This window comes from Eleutherodactylus coqui, chromosome 7, assembly GCF_035609145.1.
Source record: "Eleutherodactylus coqui strain aEleCoq1 chromosome 7, aEleCoq1.hap1, whole genome shotgun sequence".
Taxonomy (NCBI): Eukaryota; Metazoa; Chordata; class Amphibia; order Anura; family Eleutherodactylidae; genus Eleutherodactylus; species Eleutherodactylus coqui.
In genome coordinates this window covers 93,894,883-93,919,002 of record NC_089843.1, presented here as the reverse complement: position 1 = coordinate 93,919,002, position 24,120 = coordinate 93,894,883, and the positions used below count along the sequence as shown (strand labels likewise).

General features: G+C 41.9%; 1 protein-coding gene across 2 annotated transcripts in view; it reads right to left on the bottom strand.

Annotated features, from left to right (window-relative positions):
- Positions 1–24,120, bottom strand: part of MICU3 (mitochondrial calcium uptake family member 3) — a 122,358-nt gene that overhangs the window by 15,058 nt on the left and 83,180 nt on the right. For both annotated transcript variants that reach the window (XM_066573378.1, XM_066573379.1), the window contains exons 8-11: positions 20,575–20,613; positions 12,098–12,193; positions 10,670–10,770; positions 9,425–9,596 (exon numbers count right to left, since the gene is read on the bottom strand). In XM_066573378.1, the coding sequence (XP_066429475.1) occupies positions 9,425–9,596; positions 10,670–10,770; positions 12,098–12,193; positions 20,575–20,613 (408 nt within the window). The remainder of the gene's footprint in view (positions 1–9,424; positions 9,597–10,669; positions 10,771–12,097; positions 12,194–20,574; positions 20,614–24,120) is intronic.

Genomic DNA, 24,120 nt, shown 5'->3' with positions numbered 1-24,120 from the left:
AGCGTTAGTTCCTCTATGATTTTATCTAGATAAGTAGATGAAAGTATCAGCAGGCGATGAATAAAAGTCATTTAGAAGGTTAAAATATGGAACATGATATTTCCTGTACCAGTCTCAGCTTTCCTAACCGAGTGCTAAGGAGCTTAATGTATCAGAGACATCGGAATATGCCATATTGGAGAAATACAGTGGAGGAATAGCACCACATGTACAGTACATAAAGTTATTATCATAGGAAACATGTTCTGCAGATGACAGGCTGCACAGTAAACCATCCGATAAGGAGTCATTTTATCAGACTTCCTTCAGACCCCTATTGTAGTTCATTCTTATATTATGGTGGCTGTTACTAAAAGTTGACTCAATTCTAAATGCTCAATTACCCTATCATTATATAAATTAAAGAGGTGGTTTTCCTACTTTTACCTGTTTTGCTATAGGGAGCAGACAGCTCTGTACATTGCACAGTGGCCCAGGTTGGTACTGCAAGCTCAGTCCCATTCACTTCAATAGGATTCAACCTGCAGTACCAACCTGGGCAACTGTGAAATGCAAGGAGCAGTCTGCGTCCTGCAGCAATACAGCTAGAAGTGTAGCAATCCCTTTATAGAATATGGAAGTCATAGAGGGGTTGTCCCACTCAAGTCTTCCCATGAGCCAGAACAGAGAGGCACTGTGCAAGAGCAGCTCTTACCTTACGTACCCAGCTACATTCATGCATTATATAGATGGCCATTCACTTAAATGTTCACCATGTAATGCTACATTCTTTCAGAGTGGCCCAGCTGATTTCTAGGGTTATAGAAGTGGAACTCTCTATTCAAAAAGTCTATGAAGCAACATCTTTAATCCTTGGGTTACCAGTATTAAATTATGGTGGGTCGTTCATGAGATCTAAGCAATTCATACAGTAAATTCCAATAATTTGTACCCTAGGTCATTAGTGAGGGGCCTCCCTTTATGATGTCCATATGCCCTAGTAGGGCATATAATAAACGGGGTCAACCTGATGAGATAACTCCTTTGAGGTTTTCATATTACGACAATGACAGTGACTGCTCTAGAGATTATATTTATGAGCCACATTCTTCCACTATTAGAAGTAAAGAACATTATCCAAGTTTCCAAAAAGGAGTTTATTGCATAAAAGAAGGATGCATGTTTAATAAGAGAGTTATTTTTGTCATTTAGAGGCAGTATTATTTTTATTATTTATTTTTAAAGTGCGATTAAGGGCTCATGTCCACGGGCAAAATATGATTTAGGATCCGCAGCGGATCTCCCGCGTGCGGATCCGCATCCCATAGGGATGCATTGACCACCCGCGGGTAGATAAATACCCGCGGATCGTCAATAAAAGGGATTTTAAAAAAAATGGAGCATGGAAAAATCCGGACCATGCTCCATTTTCGTGCGGGTCTCCCGCGGGGACGGCTCCCGCGGGCTTCTATTGAAGCCTATGGAAGCCGTCCGGATCCGCGGGAGACCTAAAATAGGAATTTAAAGTATTTACCATCCGGCGCGGGCGGGGAAGGTCAGCTGTTCCTCACGGCCGCATCTTCCTTGCTTCGGCTCGGCGGATGTGCCCGGCGCATGCGCGCGGCACGTCGGCGACGTGCCGGCGACGTGCCGCCGGCGTCAGGAATTCATCCGCCGGCCGAAAATGAAGATCCGGCCGTGAGGAACAGCTGATGTTCTCCGCCCGCGCCGGATGGTAAATACTTTTAAATTCTTATTTTCGGCGCTCATGTCCGCGGGGCAGGAGGGACCCGCTGCAGATTCTACATGTAGAATCTGCAGCGGATCTGATTTTCCCCGTGGACATGAGGCCTAACTCTAAGGCCCAAGGCCCACGGACAGATTATTGCTGTGGAAATCGCGGCCAGACAACCGCCGCAAATTTCACAACAAATAAGTGTCCATAGACATGCTGAGTCAAATGATTCTCCCCAGCCCACAAGCAGAAATCAACTGCGATTTTCAACTCGCGGGGGAGAATCGCCGTATGTTCTATTTTGTGCGGAAAAATGCACGGACGGCTTCCACTGCAGTCAATGGAAGCCATTCGTCCCAGCGATACTTCCACAGTGAGCACAGCGGAAGTATCACTGGAATCAACATCACCGCCCAGCGCCGGCGTGTCAAACGCTGCACTGCGTATGCATGCCGGATCGCCGGACGAGACGCTCGTGAGAGGTGAGTGTAGGGTCTCTGGGGGGCACCGGGTCTGATTCCGCTGCGATATTTCGCAGGCGGAATCTGACCCGGCCTTGGGCATGAGCCTTTAGGCGCTGTACGAAGGAAGAAAAGGGGTTAAACTAAATTGCACTACATATAAACTGCAAATAAAACATGAAAGAAAGTTTCGAAACAGAGTTTGCTTACATGAAACGAGGGTAAACATGTAAGCCAACACGTTCTTTACATGCTAGCACTAGTAAATTAGTCTGAGCAAGGGATGTATCTGAATTCGTGTAGTTTAATAGTGTGTGTTGCCCTCAGCGCTGGGTCCTAGGATCAAATCCAGCTAAGGACATCTGCATGGAATCTCTATGTTCTCTCTGTGTTTGCGTGCGTTTCCTCCCAACTCCAGAAACATGTCAGATGGTGGATTTAAAGAAAAGACAGAACCCAATATCAATGCTGGGAAGGGGATGGGTAAAATAAAAAGCTGCTTATTTTGTGATAACTATTCATTCATCCGATCGAGCGCTTGTGGGATGAACTGGAGCGATGGGTACAACACCGCCACCCACGCCCATCCTCACAGCAATCTCTTCTCACAGCCCTGCATAAGGAATGGTGAACTATTCCTGCCCAGACTTACAGAGAACTTGTGGAAAGTATGCCTCGACGTGTTACAGCTGTAATACAAGCAAAAGGAGGGCCGACACCTTACTAAATAGAATAATAGAGCACCTTTTCAGAAAAACATGCAGCGTCCAAATACTTTTGTCCATATAGTGTATTATATATAATATATATATACACACAGACATACACTACCGTTCAAAAGTTTGGGGTCACATTGAAATGTCCTTATTTTTGAAGGAAAAGCACTGTACTTTTCAATGAAGATAACTTTAAACTAGTCCTAACTTTAAACAAATGCACTCTATACATTGCTAATGTGGTAAATGACTATTCTAGCTGCAAATGTCTGTTTTTTTGTGCAATATCTACAAAGGTGTATAGAGACCCATTTCCAGCACCTATCACTCCAGTGTTCTAATGGTACAATGTGTTTGCTCATTGGCTCAGAAGGCTAATTGATGATTAGAAAACCCTTGTGCAATCATGTTCACACATCTGAAAACAGTCTAGCTCGTTACAGAAGCTACAAAACTGACCTTCCTGTGAGCAGATTGAGTTTCTGGAGCATCACATTTCTGGGGTCAATTAAACGCTCAAAATGGCCAGAAAAAGAGAACTTTCATCTGAAACTCGACAGTCTATTCTTGTTCTTAGAAATGAAGGCTATTCCATGCGAGAAATTGCTAAGAAATTTAAGATTTCCTACAACGGTGTGTACTACTCCCTTCAGAGGACAGCACAAACAGGCTCTAACCAGAGTAGAAAAAGAAGTGGGAGGCCGCGTTGCACAACTAAGCAAGAAGATAAGCACATTAGAGTCTCTAGTTTGAGAAACAGACGCCTCACAGGTACCCAACTGGCATCTTCATTAAATAGTACCCGCAAAACACCAGTGTCAACATCTACAGTGAAGAGGCGGCTGCGGGATTTTGGGCTTCAGGGCAGAGTGGAAAAAAAAAAGCCATATCTGAGAGTGGCCAATAAAAGAAAAAGATTAAGATGGGCAAAAGAACAGACATTGGACAGAGGAAGACTGAGAAAAAGTGTTGTGGACGGATGAATCCAAGTTTGAGGTGTTTGGATCACAAAGAAGAACGTTTGTGAGACGCAGAACAAATGAAAAGATGCTGGAAGAATGCCTGACGCCATCTGTTAAGCATGGTGGAGGTAATGTGATGGTCTGGGGTTGCTTTGGTGCTGGTAAGGTGGGAGATTTGTACAGGGTAAAAGGGATTCTGAATAAGGAAGGCTATCACTCCATTTTGCAACGTCATGCCATACCCAGTGGACAGCGCTTGATTGGAACCAATTTCATCCTACAACAGGACAATGACCCTAAACACACCTCCAAATTGTGCAAGAACTATTTACAGCAGAAGCAGGCAGCTGGTATTCTATCGGTAATGGAGTGGCCAGCGCAGTCACCAGATCTGAACCCCATTGAGCTGTTGTGGGAGCAGGTTGACCGTATGGTACACCAGAAGTGCCCATCCAACCAATCCAACTTGTGGGAGATGCTTCTAGAAGCGTGGGGTGCAATTTCACAAGCTTACCTCAACAAATTAACAGCTAGAATGTCAAAGGTGTGCAATGCTGTAATTGCTGCAAAAGGAGGATTCTTTGACGAAAGCAAAGTTTGATGTAAAAACAATGTTATTTCAAATACAAATCATTATTTCTAACCTTGTCAATGTCTTGACTCTATTTTCTATTCATTTCACAACGCATGGTGGTGAATAAGTGTGACTTTTCATGGAAAACACAAAATTGTTTGGGTGACCCCAAACTTTTGAACGGTAGTGTATACATATATGTATACTTTGTATAATACTGATTTGTGCAAGTAAGAGCTTAGTCTCACAGTCGTTTTTTCGTGCAATTTGCAGGTGCGTTTGCGATCCGCATCTATATAGACCCAATGCTTTGCAATGGGATCGGTCACATGTCCGTTTTTTATACGGATGCACCAAAAATTATATGACACAACGATTCGCAGAACGCATGTAGTTGCGTTCTGCGCAAATCGGTGTTCTTGCATGTGTGCTCAATGGGGCCGGTGGCAGCAACGCCGCCCCCATTGAGAACATATACTAAAGATCGTTCTCCTCTGCCACAGCTGTCACAACTGTGGCAGAGGAGCGCGATGTTCTCCCATTGAATTCAATGGAGCCGGCAATACAGTCGGCTACATTGAAAGCAATGGGCTGCCGGCAAGCTCTGTAGCAATTTCTGGGGAAGGGCTTAGAATATAAGCCCTTCCCTGAAAACCATCTAAAAACAGTGTAAAAAATAAAAAAATATATATACTCACCTTTTTGCAGTTGCCAGGGATTAGCCGAGTCCAGCAGGCTCTTCTCCTGAACTGCTTTCAGTAGTACTCAGCAGGCGGGGATTTAAAATCCCACGCCTGCATGAATGGGTGAGTGAGTGCTGCTTCTGATTGGCTGAGCACTATGACCAATCAGAGGCAGCTCTCAGCTATTGAATGACAGCTGAGAGCTGCCTCTGATTGGTCCCAGTGCTCAGCCAATCAGAGGCAGCACTCACTCACCCAATCAATGTCAGATCCTTTATACAGGTCTTTATAACAATGATTGAGAATAATATAGTATAGTTGCGCCTGAACGAGGGAAATAGAACTTGACGGTCCTTAAAACTCGACGCCATAGTGCAAGAGTTTGAAAAAAAATGCAGGCAGATAGGACCTGCCCTGTCTTTCCCGCACGCAGTATTTACTACATGCAGGAAAGATAGAGCAGGTAGTATCTTTTCTCGGCTGTAGTATTAAGGGCTGAGAAAAGAGCTGGTGAAAACGAAACCACTAAAATCTATTGAAATCAGTGGTTTTGTTTTGTCCCGTTATGCTGCTATGATTATCACAGTCGCATAAGGGGAGAAAAACACGTTTGTCTAAAACCACTGTAAAAGAGTGAAGTTGACAAGTTCAACTGATATACATCTAAGGGCAGTATTAGACCAGCGTATGCGCAAACACGATTGCTGGTATGGAATGTATTTTCACATGAACGAAGTTAGGAGATGGCAAGAAAAAGGCTGATACGTCCGTGCCAGCAGATAGTTCGAGGTTTTTTGCGAAGTTCAACGCTCGCATGTTACACCCTCCCCGTGGAATACACTGAGTAACTTCCTCCCCCTCCCTTTTTTTAAGCTGCCATTCTATGACCAACCCAGACAAAGATGGAGCAGGTCCTATATTTTATTGAACTAAGATTCTGCGTGAAAAAAACACGTTCGTCTGAAGACATCTATTCAAATCAAAGGCATCGCTTCATCACAGTATACGGCGAGATTTCCATGTGCAGAAATGCCTCCGCAAAGATAATTGTCTGAAAGCGCCCTAATATGCCGGACCACCTTAATACTCACCACTGTGAGTATGTAAAGTCAGCGACATCCGATAGCAACTACAATACTAGTCTAGTACATAGTCTGCCATACATACAAGTGGGCAATGTTCACTCCTCAGTCATTAGCATTTTAAACACAACTCTCGTGCTTACATGACAACAATCAAGGAAGACAATGAGGCGTTAAACTGGAGGTGAAAGCCAATAAATGCTATGTTTCGCATAGTTTCTAAAATCATACAACCATCCTTGTTTTTATAGGGTGAGAAGAGATGAGAAACCATTTACAGACAACTCAATTATGGGCCGTTCAGCTTCTGACCAAGACCTAAGATGAAAGCCTCCTTAACAAAAGGTCTTGCACTAAGTACACTTTAGGTCTTCTGGTTCCTCGAGCTGCATTGTCAACACAACCCAAGTGGTGTAGACCGTCCAGGCAACAACAGGCTGTTTGCAAGTTTTCCTTAGGAAGGATTAACCTGATCCCACCACAAATATACGCAGAAGGATCTATCCAAAACATCCCACGTCTCAAGAACTACTTGTAACATCAGCTCTATTGGTTTCCACTGAAGCATGTTTATACCAACAGGCCTGTCTATTACCCGGTACCAGGCTCGCAGTCTATCCGGTACACCAGAAGTGAAGCAGTTGGATAGACAGGCTTCCAAGCCATCATTCATTCACCGGGATCCCTTTGAAATCCTCTCTTTTGCAATAGGTAAGCGGAGCATGCTACTCAATGCCATCAATCTCACATTATAAAGGGCTGATGTCCGTTGGCTGGAAGGCTTTTATAATTTTGTTCCAAGGCACGACGTATAATTTTTACAATTGAAGTCTGTTAATATATTTAATTTGCCTTTCCTGCAGAACATAATGAGTGAACACACATAAAACATAAATCCGGTTGAACTCGGATTTATAGCTTTAGTATTCCTTCAATTGCAAAAATGTTGTAATACATCATATTTTTGGATCAATTATATGCTTTTTAGCAAATCACTTCATTTACACAGACAGGACACAGCAGGATATATCACTGGAGCTCAGGGTGCCGAGGAAACCACCAGACAACTAGGCATCAGCCCATTTCATTTACCATCTTAGACCTTAAAGGAAGGAGGCATTACCCTAGACCACTAAGGAATCATGTACTAACCAACTCTTTTACTCAGGACCACCAAGGAAAGAGGCATTAGTGTAGGCCACCAGATAATCATGTACTAACCAAGTCTTCTACCTAGAACCACCAAGGAAGGAAGCATTAGCCTAGACCAGTGGTCCCCAACCTTTTTGGCACCAGGGACCAGCTTCAAGCAAGACCATTTTTACAAGGCCCGGCAGGGTTGGGCGGGACATGGGCGGGGCTTTGGTTATATGGGCCGGGGTTATGAAGGGGGTTGGAGTTTAGCACATTCTTATTTAATTATGACATTTAGAATGTCCTGGCAGTACACACATAGGGCAGTATATAATCTATCCCCCCCAGCACACACATAGGGCAGCATATAATTTATCTCCCCCCCAGTAATAGACAGCCCCCACCCCTCAGTAATAGACAGCCCCCACCTCTCAGTAATTAGCAGCCCCTCCCCCTGCAATAAGTAACCCCCACCCCCAGTAATAAGCATCCCCCCCAGTAATAAGCAGGTCCCCCCAGTAATAAGCAGGTCTCCCCCCCATAATAGGCAGGTTCCCCCCAGTAATAGGCAGGTCCCCCCCCCAGTAATAGACAGCGCCCCTCAGTAATAGACAGCGCCCCCCCCAGTAATAGGCAGCCCCCCCAGTAATAGGCAGCACCTTCCCCTGTAATAAGTAGCCCCCACCCCCCCCAGTAATAAGCAGCCCCCCCAGTAAGCAATTCCCCCAGTAATAAGCAGGTACCCTCCAGTAATAAGCAGCCCCACCCAGTAATAAGCAGCCCCCCTCCCCCCAGTAATAAGCAGCCCCTTCCCCTGTAATAAGTAGCCCGCCCCCCAGTAATAAGCAGATCCCCCCCTAGTAACAGGCAGCCCACTCCAGTAATAGGCAGCCCCCTCCCCCGTAATAAGTATCCCCCCCAGTAATAGGCAGCTCCCCCCTGTAATAAGTAGCCCCCACCCCCCAGTAATAAGCAGCCCCCCCAGTAATAAGCAGGTCCCCCCCCCAGTAATAGGCAGCCCCTTCCCCTGTAATAAGTAGCCCCCCCAGTAATAGGCAGCCCCCCCTGTAATAAGTAGCCCCCACCCCCCCAGTAATAAGCAGCCCCCCCAGTAATGAGCAGGTCCCCCCCCCAGTAATAGGCAGCCCCCCCAGTAATAGGCAGCCCTGCGTAATAGGCAGCCCCTTCCCCTGTAATAAGTACCCCCCCCAGTAATAGGCAGCCCCTTCCCCTGTAATAAGTAGCCCCCCCCAGTAATAGGCAGCCCCTTCCCCTGTAATAAGTAGCCCCCCCGTAATAGGCAGCCCCCCCCCATAATATGCAGCACCCCTCCCCCCCGTGATAGGCAGCCCCCCCCCCCAGTAACATCCTAGCCAATAAAGAAGGGGAAATACCCCAGACCACCAGGAATTCAAATAAGAATGTGTTGATAGATATAGATGAATAGACAAGCAGGTACAGTAAATAAACACATGCTGTCCACAGCTCTTGATATATAACGTTATAATAGCTTTAGTGTCCAAGATCTATATAATAAACATGTATACAACTTTATGTGCTCTCCATTTCCTCGTGAAGATCACAGGGTATATTTAAATAGGCATTCTAAAGGTGTACCAAAGTGAAAGTGTCCCTGCGGTCCCAGACAAACCAAGATGGCGGCATTGTATCTGTGACTGAGCGTTGGTAATGCATCTGCATTCTTATATACTACACGCTGCTCTGATTGGTCAGAGCTGCTTATATGAAAAGTATGTATCGTCTTAGACGACTCATTCACCGCTAACCACAGTCAGAGAAAGGATGCTACCATCTTGGTTTGTCCAGGTCCCCTTAAGGACTAGGGTGTTAATGTCTTTTTGACCATTTTTCCCCCATTTTTTAGTTTTATTGTATTGTGGGACATTGTCTCCCTTCAGCCTAACATACTATTGAGTGTAAAAACAGACGAAAAAAGGAAGTGATGGTGAAGTCAGGCACATCACACTGGAAAACCAGTTTAGACAACTTAGGCAAACACCTTGGCGGTTTCAGTGGAACACTTACCGTATTTTTTTCATGTCAGTATGGATGGATGAGAATGTTAAAACAAAATTACCTTTTCCTCCGGTAGTCTGTAGCGCACGTTCTCCAAGTAGCTTGATGTGTTTTCGACATTTGTGTATCGTAAAAGAATGCGAGCAAAATCTTCTTCACTGATTGTATTCATGCCTTTGGAATAGGAAAGGAACTCAATTTCAAGTACCTCCGTCTGGAGGTTATCCATAAACCTAGAACAGAAGTAATGGTGCACTTCATTTTCTACATGTTTCAAAAGACACAGAAGACTTGAATGTTTGGGTGGGCTTTTCAATTACTACTTCTGTCCATATTGTAGGTAATACAGTAGAAGTGAAGCACTGGACCTGCCAAGCAAAATCCAAGCCTCCCTCAGAGGATGCATGTGTTCAGTCTTGGCATCAAAGAGCTCATCGTTGGTATTGTTGTTTCCATGTTTGTTGTATTTATTATCTGCATTTTACATGTTTTTGTGCTTTTACAAGACCACTTTTTCATGTTTGCATGCTCTGTTGTGTTTGCTCCAAAACCTATCGCTGCTCCGTTTCTCTTTAGCTGTTCTAATCCGCGTTTTTTTCATTTACATGTTCTCTTTTAAATGTTTATTATATGTATTGTATGTGTTTTACTTTTACAAGTTTACCTTTTCATGTTTGCTCCATTTGTATTTGCTCTTTTCCATGTTTTCGGCCATTTACATATTGTATTTTGAATGTTTGAATGCCGTGTCCTATATTTGATCCGTATATGATATCTACTCTGTGTTTGGTGGCTGTGTTCCATGTTTAGACGCTCCTATCTATAACATTTGTTGTTTGTATGATCTATCTTCTATGTTTGTTATCTAGTTTTTATTTTCATTATGTTTTGTGTTACGTTTGTTGTTTTTCTGTTCTGTGCTGCTGCTTTTCATTTATAGGTTCTGATATTTATGGTTGTTGATGGTATATTGTGCTCCATGTTTGTTATTTAGATGCTGTGTTTAGCATGTTTGTATGATCTATGTTCCATGACAGTATGTCCTATGTTCTGTGACAGCGGTTATCATGCTCTATGCTTATAGTTACTATGTTCTGTATTACACAGTTGTACGTTCCTCCGCTTGCTGTTTGTATATTCTGCGTTCCATGTATATGCTTCCTATAGCTTATCACACAGCAAGACCTTAAGAATAGGTAGTATTGTTACAGATAACTGCATAGTTGTGTATACAGCTTCCTGAAAGAATGCAATCACATAGCTATATCATTTATTTGCATTATGAATATGCATGTAAATGACTCACCTATAAAAATCCTCAAAGTTTAGTTCAATTTTTCCTTTCTTCCCAAAAAAGTGCACAAGTAGTGTAGTATGTACCATGGAACTGGTGAGCTCATCAGCGCCCTTCATGGAGAAGATAATATTATGTGAATGGCCGTATACAATGTTACCATGTAATGAATACTGTACAGATTACAAAAGGGTTTTGTTCTTATATGACCCGATACATTTATGAATTATCTGCATTGATTCTGTATGATAATGCCCTTAATAAGTTAGATGTGTATGGGATCTTTCACATGGATGGAATATTTCCACAATTCACAGCTCCATCTTCCAATACCCTCATGTATGTATGCAGAACTTCCTGTGTCTTTAGCTGCGGAACATGGAAATGTTCCACCTGTGTGAAAGGTCCCAATAACAGAAAATCTGCATAAGGCAGATCATTCACTGCCCGTAGTCCCATTTTGCATCTGTTACAAAAAATACCCTCCCACTAATCCTTCATTTACTCACCGTCCTTCAGCTGTTTTGGTATATAGTCCCAGAAATGTAACAAGGTGCATATATTCATACCGGTAGTAAGGCAGTTAATACAATCACAGGTAACTGGTATCATATACATATCAGGCTGATTGTGGGAATCTGAACGATTTATCGGCCCGTCTAAAAGGGTCCTCAGACAGGAGAAAGCTAAACCAGACAGCAGAAACTGTGCCAAATTAACACAATGATACATATTGTGGTGGGTTTTCTCTGACGTAGACCCCCTTTCCTCTTAGGTTTGTGTTCCTTACACGATTCTGGCCACTATATGGAGCAGTGGCCCAGCGAAAAGCTGATCGACTGTGGTTATCAGGACACCCACAGATCAGCTATTGATGACCTATCACATGGGCGGGTCATCAATTTTTAAGAAATGGAAAACCCCTTTAATCTCCTTTGCGACTTATGACATACATATACGTAATACATAAAAAAGGTTATGGCCTATGAAAATTGCAGATGAAAATCCCCCAAAAATCGTTGCGTCCTTAGGTGTTGTCCTTAGAGGGTTAAAGGTGGACATACTAATATGGATATTAAATGCCATTTACATATTGTGAGTATATAAAAGTGAACCATGGAATATAAAATCTAACATGCATTTATATATACAAAGTGGAGGGTACATTACAGCTGGCGTTGCTTGTATCAGGTGATTTTAGTATGGAAGTATCCTCTGACTTCCCTGAATATACTGATGGGACAACAATAACTGACACTTCAACCATAAATAATATGAATACATTGCATATACACATGACAGTAACGTAAAAGCAAGAGGAGGAGCCAACAGTCACATGCGTAATAAATGCAAATCAGCATTCAAACATAATCCACATGATGCAAATGAATGAAATCTTAATGAGATGTAACATGTCTCGGACCAGAGGTTTATTTGTACCTCTGCAAGGTCCGAAAAGAGGGCTTGGCTTGTGCCACGTCTTAGAGTATCCCAATAGCTTCTGGAGGCATGATCTTGTGCATCTGTTTTATGTACCTGCAGAAGTTGTAAGAAGCGTAAATACTTGGAAATACAAACATACTGATTCAGCTTCAAAATGGTACAAGGTTTACGGGTTAGAAGTATGAAAAATGGCATATTCTTATAATCCGTGTTTTATAAGAAGTTGTTACACATATGCATTAAATTGCTATATTAATGGCATCATCCTATAATGATAGGATACAGTACCCTCCTGAAGTAATGGAAACACTCCTTAAAAATGTCACATTCGGACAAAATAGTCTAAAAATGTTGAACTAACAAAAAACAAACGAGCAGCTTAAACTTCTTAATGACTTCACATTGTGGATTCTTCAACTTGTAAGTTTTGGTGGAGCAGGTTTTAGGTTTCCTGGTTGGGATACGTTTCCATTCTTGGTGGTGAACCTCCCAGAGATGTTTGTACTGCTACTTTGCTGTTTGAAAAGTAGGGTGTTTCCAAACTTCTGAAGGACACTGTATGTCAATACATTATAGTACAGCAATTGCAATATTACTCAATTTCTGCACCGCTAATCCACAAGTGTTGCTAATATATGTGTAAACTTGTGTTAATATTACCTATAATAGACCTATACATTACTGTTCATATGAAACAACAAAGCTGTAAATTCAGTGGACAAACCCTTTATACTGAGAGCTTCGGGGATGATCACTTTTGGGTCTGAATCACAAGACGTCTGGCAGATAGATGATACCTGAGGAAGACTTTGGCTATGTATTCCCATTGCTGCGGCTATTACAAAACAAGAGTAATATGACATTTATATGGCCTGCACTTTCACTCATAGATGCTGGTCCACCTATGAGGTCTGTATGCTTTAATAGGGCATACGGACAAGGGTAATTCTAATTAATGGCCTTAAAAAGGGTTCCTAGTAGTCAGACTGTAGGAGATTCCTGAGCCTTGTAGGACTTTTCCATGGCAGTGCTATAGAGAAGAATGGAGTGGTAGCATACTTGCTCAGCCACTGTTCTATTCATAGGGATGGGATACAAGAACCACATTCTTATGATCAGTAGGGGTCCTAGCAATTGAACCCCCGCCAATCAGACACATATTCCCTTTTGTGTGGATGGGGGATAAGTTGAAATCTTAAAATACGGGTACTTTTACACAGGAAGACTGTCAGACACTGTCTCAAGGACTATAGTTGCTTTCACACCAGAGCAATATTCGTTCAGTGAATGGAGGCGGAGTGCGTCAGATCTCTTTTGGCCGCCCGCCTCCATTCACTGTGAACAGGCAGTTGTTCATAGATGAATGACTGCCTGTTTACAGAGCCAATAATTAATCACTTAATTTCAGTGAGCTGAAACAAAGCAACTGATGAGCGATTTCTCACTCAGTACCGTTGAGTCCTGCTTTTACATGGGATGATTGCTGCTGGAACAGGCTTGTTTGAGTGATTTTTCGACTGATCGTTGGCCTGTGTAAAAGTACCCTAACCCGTTTCATTGATTGAATGTCTGTCTAAAGGGCTTTTACTGCATTCAAAAATTGCTTACATTTCTATATACCATTTGTTTTACGTATGTAGTGTGCACAAGTAGGGCACATGGCTATATTACAGACTGCTATGGGGCTATAGAATACAGCATTTTGTACACATGCTGTACTATGGAAGTAATCTCCTCTAGAAGAATTACTTCTTGGGAAGACTACATTGCTAAGGAGGTCTCTTAAGTTTTAACTATATTTTGGGATTAATTATATTATTGGATTGTGGGAGAAAATGTGCACAAAACATGCAAACTGCCTCATACTTCGGTACTAATCCTACAAGGCATCAAGTCATTCTTGCATATTTTAATATACAGCATTTTTACATAGGTTTTTTACAAACTAGTCCTAATAAAGTGTGCAGTTTCTACAGAAGATATTTTGAATGTAAAGGGTCTTACTTTAAAGCCTGGTAAGACGAACCACACCTGTTTATAATGTAATGTAATAATGTAACGTCTTACATTATACTACTCCGACAAATCACAGCAGTCACATCTATGGCCCCTATCGATAGATCTGTATGTAAAATCGTAATGACGGACACAGAGTCAAATGAAATAGACTTTTGTTTGATCAGTTATTTCCACAGGTATCTCAAAGACGAGACGCTCTATGAAAATGTATGAAAAGTCGGCATTGTGCTATATGCCCTCCTGTACAAGAGAGAGAGGAAAGCATGCATGTTATTTAAAAAGATTAGTCGAGCCTGGGAAAAAGAATGTGGAAACATGACAAATGTGCGGTGTAGCTACTATGTTAGTGGTGTTAGTAGCAGCCATTGTTAAGGCAGGTAAAATACTGCAGCTCACAGTAAAAAGTAGATAAAAGGAAAAGGAAAAGATTCCCAGAAATAGACTGTAGCACCTCTGTCTAATAGGGCTGAGAATGTAAAATTAATTTCATGAATGAAGTCTGATCAGACAGAATCTGGGCACAGTATGGCAGTGGGGGCTTATGAGTTGGTCCTATCTCTCCGGGTAGCGGGAGTCCACACGCTTTAAATCAAGGAAGGGCCTGAAAGGGGTTTCTTATGCTGAGATTGGGGGCATGATGGAGTGAACCAGCAAGGGTCCTTTTTTAATTTTTGCTATGGACTTATGGCCTCCTTATCCTTTTATATATGCTAATTCTCTACCCCTATAAAGTTTAGTGTCTGCACCTCTTTAGTTTAGATTTGTTTCCTAAAATCCAGTCCTCACAACCCCTCAACAGCTCTGGTTGTCAGGATTTCCCCAGTATTGCACAGGTGATGTAATTATTGTCGGTGCCTTAGTCATTGCCACCAGTGTTCTCTCTATAGGATATGCTCATATCATGACCCATTGGGGGGTCGTGAGGACTGGACTTTGGGCAACACTGGTTTAGACCAATGTGATAACCTAGATGTTATGGCTCACCGGCCGTGTCGAATCGGGACTAGGATGATCCACATGCCGATACATGCTCGGTGTCATTTCAGTGCTGGACGCTGACATAAGCACGTATCTTCCGGTGTGTGAATGCATTGGTTGGCTGGGAGGTTTGTGTCCGAGCCGGCCAATCAGCGCTTGTCTGTAAACGTTTATTACGGCTCCTTCTTGCAGAGGATGCCAGTTATGCTCTTCGTTTGAAGGCGTTTCAGGTCTAGTTGGCGGCTCCTGTCCTGTTCAGTTCAGATAAGTCTATTTGGCTTTTAGTGTAATCTGGAGTGCTGTAACATCTATCTCCTTTCTTCATGTTTATGGTCACTTCACAAAATGTCTCTGACAAGAGCTCGAGAAGTGAATTATATAGGAACTTAGGCTCTGTTCACATTACGCTTGAGCCTTTGCTCAGATGTATACATCAGAAGTACTTCCCACATATACCTTTGATGGAGGGCTCCATCATGAGCCATTGTATTAGAATACAGTGGCATACATCACCCACAGGCTCCTATGATAAAAAAATATATACTGTGCAGTATACAATGTTGTGGGACGCCTGTATAGTAAAGCGTAGCAGAATACTCATTCCTATACAATTAAACAAAATGAAATCCCGACATACAGTATACCGCCCTGCAATGTCTTTTGACATCAGTCTTTGAAATGGTGCCCCATGGATATGTACTGCGTGTGCACCAGGAGCGTTTCCAGCACAAACACCTGACATAGGGAGAAATGTGATGTGAACAGAGCCTTATGTCTCAACCAGCGCTAGTAGATCCCAAAGTAAAAAGTTAACTCTGTGTATGTTCTAGTATATGGACCATTTAACGTATTTTATGCTAGAAGTGCTTGATAGATTCTTGGTGCTAAACATGTAATAAAACAGACTGAAACTTTTTCAAGTTGTCTACTAACTTCTGACGTCTCTGACAAAAAATACATATGTTGTATTCATTCAATAGACTAAAGAAACATTTAACCAACGTGGACAGTTCTTGATGGACAGTTCTTGATGATATCCCGAAACAGGAGAATATTACAGTAAAAGACACATTAGTTTAGCTACAAACATGAACCTTCTTCCTCAATAAGGAATCCTTTATATTAGCAATTCAATAGGCTTCTTTGTGATCATAGATACATTGCACACTTCAACTTTCCCAGTACTTGTAAGTAGCTACAAAGTGGTGTTCAGTGCCACCGTATCATGTAGTTGTCAGAAAGCCAGAGCGGTAATGTGAATGTCTTTTGTTTCCATACTGCTCACTTTTTGGCTTCTCGTTACTGATGTCATATAACTTCATCCAAGCCAGGGCTAGCTCTGCTCGGTATACCGCACTGTAATACTAGACAGGGTCTTCCATTTCTACAACTTAGGGGCTTTTCAAGCATCGGGCAGGTAGGAAGTGTTGTCATAAGGACATAGGCTGCCTAGAGTTTTTCACGGGGAGCTTGTAATATCAATGGCCGGTAGAAGAAATAACAACATGTTAAGGGGATTTAATACATAGCAGATATGTTGATGGTTCTCCTTTATGCAACTATTATATATGTATCACCTACTGGGAGCCTTTGTGTGAGTGTACCCCATGATTCCTAAAAGAAACGGCAGGTGAAGCAGAATGATGGTGTTATATGGTGTTGATTACCAGATTCCTCATATATCTACTGAGCAGAATAAAGTAAAGGAAGTTTGTCAGCATAATTACCGTATCCAAATATTCATCACATGTTCTGTGCCCAAAACAGATGAATGTAACAGAACATTTTTTGAAATTCTCTATGTCTCCGGGCTCAGTCACATGGGCGCATCGACCCCCGTACACAGGCGCCAATGTGCCCGTGTGACTGAGCCCTCACTGCAGGAAGAAGACGGCCGTACCTCAAGACGGACAACTCACCGCAGCGCTGAAGAAAGAACACATGACCAGCAATGAGGCCGGTCACATGTTCTTTCTCCCGGCGCTGCAGAGAGACGCCCGTCTTGAGGTACGGCCATCTTCTTCCTACAGTAACACGGGCGCCGATGCGCCCGTGTGACTGAGCCCTCCAACTGCCCGAAATATGCTTTTGCAGGATTCCCATGCAGCGTGTAAATAAGTCCTGGATTCTCCAACGAGTTATTTTACTACTCGTTCAGCATTTTTTTACCCTTCGTACTCTTAGGGCGGCTTCAGACGAGCGTATATAAAATGTATTTGCACATGAACAAGTCAAAAAAATTTTTTTACCGTTTAAAATTTGCGCCAATGCGTGAAGTAAAAAAAAAAAGCAAAAGGATAGGTTCTGCCCTAGCTTTTCTTGCCCATAGCAAAACTAAGTGCGAGAAAGATAGGGAAGGCCTATCTTTTCTCGTACGTAGTAACACTGCGCAAGAATCCCACTACGAAACCATTGACATCACATACATTTGTTTAAGCGCTTAACCCTTTCTAATCCACTGTCTTACCTCTGAAGACATTATAATTTAAGGCTGTACAACTCTGATGTTGCAAGAGATCCGTCAGGGTTCTCTTACTGTATATTGCCAGCCTCTGTGCTGTCAGAGCCTATCCAACGAGTCACCTCATGCAGTACTGGCTTTAGCCAGCATATAGCAACGTTGTATAATGGCAGAAAAAGTAGTAAGCCCCCTAGGAAAACCAGGATACAAATTGGATTGGAAAGGGTTAAACACGCCACAAAGCTGCTTACCGAAGCTAGAGACTCTGTCTGCAGTTGACGTGCCATGTATGCACGTGCACCGCATTTCCAGCTGTGGCGCAGACGCAGTGATGCCCATTTATCTCTCCATATTAATCTATGTGGAGAAAAACAGGCGGAACTGCGCATATGCCGAAATGTGGCGCATGTGCACTGATGTCCATTTGACTGCATAGATTAATATGGGAAGACGAATAGATGCCAAAGAAGGAAATGCAGCGCATGTGCAGAATGTCAATTACACATCAATTATGAATAGCGTCAGTCAGCCTCATTTATATGTTACGGGGGAATTGCGTGAAAGTGGATTTTGGCCAACTGGAGGCCTTGAGGATATAAAAAAGTAGTGTTATAGTCATCTGTTTTGAGCACATTCCATGTAATGAATTTGAGGATATGGCAAATTATGCTGACAGACTTCCTTTAAGATCTTCATTAGCTGTGCGGAATACTTGAGGGTGCTGTATAAGATTGCCCATTAAGAGTATAAACATCTGACTTACGTAATTAATGTAAGCCAATAACATATGTTGCTAAGTATAAGGCTTGGAGATGTGTATCATACATAATTAATTTCTTAATTTTCGGTGTCTTGCCATCATGTTAAAGGGATAATAAAATGTCAACAAATAATGTTTATTCATTGTTATAGATTGTATATCAGTTCCTCATAGTTCTCAAGATCTCTGCTTGCTGTAGTTAAACTGACACTGTTAGTCCTGGTCATGTGATGACACGCGGGGTGCTTGTTACGGGGTTACTGTCACTTACTGCAGTGTATTTTTGTATATTTATGATGAGTCGCTGACCAGCTGTTTTATCAACCAGAGTTGAGATGAAAAATAAGTTAGGTTTCCTTTGATCAGTATGCTATTTGTCTGTCCGTATGGGTCATTCTCATTTCCGTATGATCAAAAGGATGAGATAATAACAGACCATACAGATTTTTGTTCTGTTCTGGTTCTGTATTGTATCTGTGGACCAGGAGGCAAGAACTGATGCATGGTGGGACAACCTAAAGTAAGTGTTGGTCTGGGTAGTCCTGGCCACAGTATACTGGACAAGTTCCAGTCAACTGCAACTTACCGGTCACTGACTGACTGCCTAAGATCCAAACTACCTCTGTTTAACTTGTACTTAAATACGCTAAACTGGAAGGTTTATTATATTGTTTCTTGTTTATGTTTTTAAGTCATAATGACCTTGTGTGACTACTGTCTCATAAATGTGCTAGGTGCAGTCACCAAATGCTTTTACTTTTTCTAGAATATATATATGCTTTCTCTAAGGCCTCGTTCATATGAGTGTGGTTTTAGGGCACTATAGGTGCATGAAAAAAATTGTGCCTTTACTGTGCTAGAAATTGAGTGAACAGGCAGCTGTTCCAGGAGGAGAAAGAGAAGAAGCCACGCAGGGCTTCTGGATTTCCCCATAGCAGGGAGAGAGAGGAATTATGGGGGGATTAACTCATAGCCCCCTCTGTCTCTCCCTGCTATGGTTGATTAACGCATAGCCCAGCTCTGTTTCTCACAGCTATGGGTTAATCCCCCAGAGCCCCACTCTCTCTCGCCCAGCTATGGCGGATTAACCCATAGCCCTGCTCTGACTTTCCCTGCTATAGGTTAATCCCTCATAGTCCCACTCTCTCTCCTTGCTATGAAGGATTAACCCATATCCCCACGCTCTCTCTCCCTGCTCTGGGATCCCTGAGGGTTATCCCCATAGTGCAGAGAGAGTAGGCGGGGCTTCAGGGTTTCTCAAAGGAATTCCCCATAGCAAATAGAGAGGGAGCAGGGCTAGAGGACGGATCCTTCTAGCCTCACCCTCTCGGGGAAGCCCTGCAACCCTGCCCTCTCTCTCTCCCTGCTGTAGGGAAATCCCTTGAGGAGAAAGGTGGAGGGAGTCCCTTACTGTTCCCCCCCCCCCGCCCTTGCTGGGGAATTGCCCAGCAGCAGGACTGGAGGAATTCCCAGCTGTTTACAGCCAGACATTTAAAACGTGCTGCTCAGAAGCACATCTTAAATGTCTTGCTGTAAATTCCTGTTAGTCCCTGCAGGGATTAAAGGAACCCCCGGGAGTCCCCTCATCCCCGCAGGGACTAACAGGAGTTTACAGGGGGGCATTTAAAATGTGCTTCTAGGCAGCAGATTTTAAATGTACTGCTGTAAACAGCTGGGAATTCCTTCCGTCGGCAGAACTCCTCCTAATGAGATTTGTAATCTTCTTTTCCTGCGCAGGAGTTTCCATAGACTCCAGCTCCCATAGGAGTCAATGGAAACTCCTGTGCAGCTCACACCAAAGATAGGTCAGGTCCTATCTTTTCTCGTACCATAGACCTTAGATGCCAGCTTTGCACACACATGTCCTATCTTTGATTGGTGAAAGTATTTAGTGTGTCTAAACTTCCTTCATCTGAACGTTTTTATAGGAAACCATTGGTTCTTATAGAAATGCTCTTTTCACTTGCCTCTAATGCGCGAAAATCGCGCTCGTGTGAGCGAGGCCTAAAGTTTAGTTACAGGTGACAATTAACCACAAGGTCAGCATTTTTGTTGCCCTGTAAAATGTGCCTGTAAGTCTAGCACCTAAACATTGTTATTAGTCTTGCATGCAAGTGCCTAAAGCTATCAAACAGTATAAGCCATCATAAAACATAAAGAGATCCATGTCATGTAACATCAGTAAACAGTGAGCAGCTAGTCAGCCCCGACAGTTGCCACAAATAAGACTTGTACGTTGCATGTTAAAGTACATACACTGTTAGTTGTTGCAAAGTATCCATAAAGTTGTAGACGCTTACATACACCAACAAGGCCCAAGTGAAGTGCCACATTTCAGAGTCAAGTCGTGAACAGCAAGATAAAAGGGAAGAAGACAAACAGAATAGGTTAAGGCATGCATTCTTCAATATTTACAGACTATAGAGAACAGACAGCTGGAGCACATTGTAGGACGTACAGAGGATCAGACAGTCATCATCCTAATTGTGGCAGGACTTCCCAACTATTTCAGTCTTTAGACTTGCAGAGAGGTATAGAAAATCTGTAAATGTATAAACGGAACTTGGCTTCTACAAATAACATTAAAAGAGCATCTACTGATGGTCCCACAACGGGATAAGGCTGGACATGGACAACGACCACGTAGACGTTCTTCAAAGAGATTACCAATACGAAGTCTACAGTATTTTTATACATAATCCCCACAATATAGGAGTTAATTCTCATCAGTGGTTCAATTTGGAACCTCCGTGGCCAAGCAGCGCTATTTTGTCTGGTAAAATGTAAGACTGCTGGCCAGATATCGAACGAACTCCATTATACCCAACAGGGGTCGGTTCTGCGCTGTTTTGTTTCATCATAAGACGAAACCGTTTAGCGAAGCGGTGCTGTTTTCCTGCTCCCCCCCGAAAAATAGTTAAATAGAACTCCCTAATGCTGATGTGAACGAGCCCTAAGGCTGTACTCACACGGCGAGTGTGTTTTTGGCCAGTGAGAAGCTGACCGTTTTCCATGTATTTTTCATGCTATTTTTCTTGTTATTTGCATGCCCTTGTTCTTCTGCTCTGCACTTCCTGTTTCTTTTTTTCATGTGGCCCCCATGGGAACCTGCATTAAAAATGCATCTCACTCGCAAGAAAATCGATTGGCATGCAATCGCTTTTTTTTAATGTTTCCATAGAAAATAATGGCCGATTCTTCAGGAAGAATTGCACAAAAATAGGATGTGCAACGATTTTTCTACCTTGGACTATCGGTCCGAGAGAAAAATCACTTGTGTGAATTAAGGGCACATTCACAGGGACGTATTTTCAGTCCATATTTTTTATAGACTGAATACAGACCCATTGAATTAAATTAGTGTATTCAGACGCCAGTTTTTTATGCATGTAAAAAGTTGTGACCTCCTGATTTGGTCCATATAATGGGCCAAAATAACCTATGAAAGTCTATGGGAGTGTAAAAAAACGCAGTAAAAATGGATCTTACATGCATATTCACAGCATTTTTCATGCATATTGCCAGGAGACAGTGGAAAAAGTGCCATCAATTGGGCATCCTTGCGTTTTTTAGGGGTTTTTTTGAGAGTACGGATGCAACGCAGACATCAAAGCTTGCATATGCATTAAAAACACACTACTTCAGATGGCCGTATGCACAACTAGGCTCTTCACTACGAAGCGTAGCTGTGCATGAACAAGGATTTTTTTCTTTACTTAAGCCGTTCAAACTCCGTGCCAAAGCCAAAAAATCTGCGGGAAGATAGGTCCTGTGTGAATGCCGTATAAACCATTGAAATGAATGGGCTCTTTTCCAGTGTAAGTTCTCTTCATATCAGAATTGGACAGAACTTGCCTGTCCAATTCCACATCGCCTGTGTGAATATACCCAAACTTGTCCTCATAAGCATTAGTTATAATGTGGGGGTTATGTATAAAAATGGACTATTATATTAACCTGTGCAATTAGTTTTCATACCTTCTTGAAAGCTTCTGATCCCAAAAAGCAAACTACATTTATGGAGATATTGCAGGATGCAGTCTGGCCTTGAGCTGCCAGTGCTTTGTATGGTACACTAAGAAGGTGTAGGATAGCTGGCCTGATCTAATAGTATGGGCATCACTAATAGGCCAGCATGGTGCACTACACGTATCTATGTGTGATGGCATCCTATAGAAAAGCAGCCTTATATATCTACAAGCATAATACTGAGCAGCCAACCCTCATGAATAGTAGATGTGAGAGGGGCTGTTCAGCAGTATTTTCCACCTATATATCCTCCCCCATATAGCATTTTTCCTTTTCTCTATGGGAATTGGTATTTCTAGCTTTTGTAGCAGTAGGTATGGATTTTTTCACTAACCTTTTTTGTATGGGGTATAAAATAGGCCATTTACATGCACTGCATGTAGAATGTAAGTGGACTTCTTATCAAATGGGCTATAAGAAGCTCAACAAAAAGGCAAACTTCATATATGTAAAAATGTTAACAAAGATACTCCCTAACTTTCACAATTATGACATGCTGAAAACCTGGCTAGCTCTTCTAAATCTACAAAACATTTTAATAGGTGAGGAGGAAGCAGATTTCCCACCTACCAGTCTCCGTCCCTCACAGTAAATGACAGCAATCACATTTCTCATTCTCAGGGCCAAGTAGCTTTTTTCCCCCATGGTGCTGCCGTTTGCTAATTACTGTGGAGACGAGGCTTCTGCACTGATTAAAAATCAGTTAATTGCTGTAGTGCTCAGCTGGTTCACACATGTTGGGTGGTCCCAAACAGAAACCCACTATCTATCTCATATCTATCTATCTCATATCTATCTAATTCCATCTAATCCTATCTACTGTATCTAATCAAATCTGTCTTATTTATTTAACTACTGTATTTCATCTTATCTATCTCTTTAATTCAGTCCATCTAATCTTATCTATGTACTTTTGTCTATCATAATAATCTTATCCATCTATTCCTATCTAATCATATCTCTCTACTGTATCTAATTTTATCTATGTACTCTTATCTATCTATTCATCTATTTAATTCTATCAATCTAATACTATTTTATCATATCTAATTCTATCTATAATTTATTTTATCTATGTAATCTTGTCAATGTATCTATTGTACCTAATCATATTTATCTTTTCTATCTTCTGTATCTAATCTTATCTATCTATCCATCTATTTAGTTCTGTCTAATTCTATCAATCTATCTATTATATCTAATCTTATCTATTCATCTATTTAATTCTATCTAATCTTATCTATTGTATATAATTCTATCTAATTGTATCTATTCATTGTGTCTAATCTTATCTATATAATTCTATTCTATCTAATTCAGTCTATCTAGTTCTATCTAATGTCTATCTGTCTGTCTGTCTGTCTAATTCTGTCTGTCTATCTAATTCTGTCTGTCTATCTAATTTTGTCTGTCTGTCTATCTAATTCTGTCTGTCTGTCTATCTTATTCTGTCTATCTAATTCTGTCTATCTGTCTATCTAATTCTGTCTGTCTGTCTATCTTATTCTGTCTATCTAATTCTGTCTATCTAATTCTGTCTATCTGTCTATCTAATTCTGTCTATCTGTCTATCTTTGATGTATCTACATCTATTAATTCTATCTAGTCCTATCTATCTACTGTAACTAATATAATCTTAATTTACCTATGTAATTTTATCTACTTATCTCTAATCTTATCAATCTATCTAATCTTTATCTATCTCCCATATATATTCTTATAGGATAGGGAATAATTATCTGCTAATGAGGATCCAACCTCCCACTGATCACA